The sequence below is a fragment of the Hordeum vulgare genome, chromosome 3H (assembly GCF_904849725.1).
Source record: "Hordeum vulgare subsp. vulgare chromosome 3H, MorexV3_pseudomolecules_assembly, whole genome shotgun sequence".
Lineage (NCBI taxonomy): Eukaryota > Viridiplantae > Streptophyta > Magnoliopsida > Poales > Poaceae > Hordeum > Hordeum vulgare.
This window is the reverse complement of record NC_058520.1, coordinates 479,491,820-479,494,081: the sequence shown is the minus strand read 5'-3', so window position 1 is coordinate 479,494,081 and position 2,262 is coordinate 479,491,820. Positions and strand designations below refer to the sequence as shown.

General features: G+C 51.3%; 1 protein-coding gene across 1 annotated transcript; it reads right to left on the bottom strand.

Moving 5' to 3' along the window:
- Window positions 1–668: 668 nt before the first annotated feature.
- On the bottom strand, window positions 669–1,784 carry LOC123441890. The gene has a single exon (XM_045118073.1). The coding sequence runs from the start codon at window positions 1,782–1,784 to the stop codon at window positions 669–671; it is 1,116 nt and encodes a 371-aa protein (XP_044974008.1).
- Between the last annotated feature and the right edge of the window lie 478 nt (window positions 1,785–2,262).

The following is a 2,262-nucleotide window of genomic DNA, read 5'->3' as shown; positions in this document are numbered from 1 at the left end:
AGGGTGCACATCAACCATGCCAAAGAGTAGGCTTTTGTGAGATCGGTCCTCGCCCTCGGGCGCCAAGTTGTTCTTAACTCTTTCTTAATTAATGATTGCATCAAGTTTTTTGTACTTTAAAAAAATGGTGCTATGTCGTTTTGCATTTCCTAAGCCATTTTGCTTCGGCATGTTTTGAATGTCATCTGAATAAAATTTAGTTCTCTGCATAGCAAGATGCATAGAGACTAAGGAACTGAAAAAAAAACGATGATCTAGTTGAAGCTACGCTCCGGATCACTACAAGGAAAAAAAAGTCAAGTGTTCGAAACACTAGGCTTATGCTAGCCTACATGATGCTATAAACCGAAAGCATTTTGGATGCTAGGTGTTATTACATCAATACTCGGTATAAAGGCATATAAGCCGAGTCCAAAAGCTTATAGGCTAACACACGAAAAAAACGGAATTTTCCTGTAGTGAATGTTGTATTCTTGTTTGGAAAACAAGGACACAGCAAATATGGAGATTAAAATTTCTTTTATAAGCAGATAACAACTGTCTACGTTAACGATTCACAGCGTAAAAATTCAGGACCCAAAGTTTTGGGAGCTAGCTATTTGGAGTCGCACAATCTACGTATGGTATGCGCGCGATACGGTCCAAGTGTTATGCGTCAAATTCTTGTCCTAGCAAACATTAACAGACGTTGTATTGTCATCAAAGGGAGGCATTGGAACAGGGGCACGGGACCTTAGCATCAACAGCCCGCACAATGCATCCGCCATTTCCTCCCCAACCGCCTTAACTACCTCAGCCCTCGTCACGAACCGCGCCATGGCTTTGCCCTGACTCACGTGCGCACCCGCAAGCTTCTTTGATGGCACCGCCTTGGCCGGTGCCTTCCTCTTCTTCTTCTGGACCGGCCGCGGCGCAAACTCCCTTTCTTCCTCGCCGCCGCGGTGGACGTCCCTGCTGTCGTCGTGATGCAGTCGGAAGAGAAACCCGAGGTTGCCGTCAGGGTGACCCTCTAGTCCCTCGATGTGGGGAACCTTGGGCTGCCCGGGCAACTCCGGCGACCGGAACGCCCATAGCTCGATGTCGAAACGGAGGCAGTCGTCCCTCACCGGCTCCACCAGCTTGTTCGTGGTCACGAAGTCGTTCCAGCCGCGGCCGATGAAGCGGTAGCCGCCGTTGGAGTCGAGGTACTTGAGCTTGCAATTGAAGCGGTTGCTGTGGTCGTCTTGGACGATGACGCTCAGCCCGCGTTCCACATCGTGCACGAGGCGCGCCTCCTTGTCGGCTAGGATGCCGGTGATGGGGTGGCCCTCGAGGAACTCGCGCTTGCACGAGAAGAGGAGCCGGTGCTGGTTGCGGTCCACGTCGCTCACCTGGAGGGTCTTCATGATGACGAACTGCGGGGCCGTGGCGCCGAGCGCCTTGAGGTGCTGCTGCTGCTCCTCGCTGAGGTGCAGCGGCCTGTTGACCAGCGGCGCGGCGTCCCGTGCCGGCTGCGGTCCGTTCTTTCTGCTGCTATTCCTGTTCCTCTTCGCTCCGGCCGTCCCGGCTTCCTCTTCCTCCTCCATGCTCACGTACGCGACGTTGCGCGCGGCCACTCGCCTCGGCCGGCTCTGAACCGGGATCGCGCGGCTGCAGTCGCCCCCGGTGTCCACAACTAATTTCTTCTTCGGCGGGAGGAGACATCTCTGGAAGATGCCTTCAGGAGGAGACGTCGGGACTGGATTGGATTGGGCGTCGGCGTGTGGGAAGCCAGACGAGAAGGGGCTTCTTGGGGCTGGCGTCATTAGATTGGAGCTGGAGAGGCGAGACCTGGAAGACCTAGATGGTTTTGGGGAGGTTTTGCGATCGCCACCCAGGACGGGGGTGAAGTATTTATATGACGGCCGAAAAAGGAAGGAAGAGATGGATCGGGAGTTCGGGACTTCGACTACGCTTCATATACGATACCGTGGTCCGTGGCATACGGGCCCGCCCTGTCTTAAGAGACAAGAACTGGGAGTTGTTGCCTTGTTGGTGTAGGAACAGGCCCTCGAATCCGGTATAGATACGCGCACGGTTCGAAAACAAGGTTAAGGCTCTGTTTGAAACTAATGTATTATATAATTCATTCAGTTTTTATAATTTATTATATCTCTATAAACAGGATAAATTATAGTGTAGATTATAAAAATTAGATAAACAGATTATTAAAAACTCACAATCTACTCTATCCAGCTAAAATCAGATTATGAATTACTAATGACCCATTATTCCTGTAAAGTT

What these genes read in the sequence shown, in the direction of transcription:
- LOC123441890 (XM_045118073.1), bottom strand. Translation starts at nt 1,784, where the DNA reads ATGACGCCAGCCCCAAGAAGCCCCTTCTCGTCTGGCTTCCCACACGCC.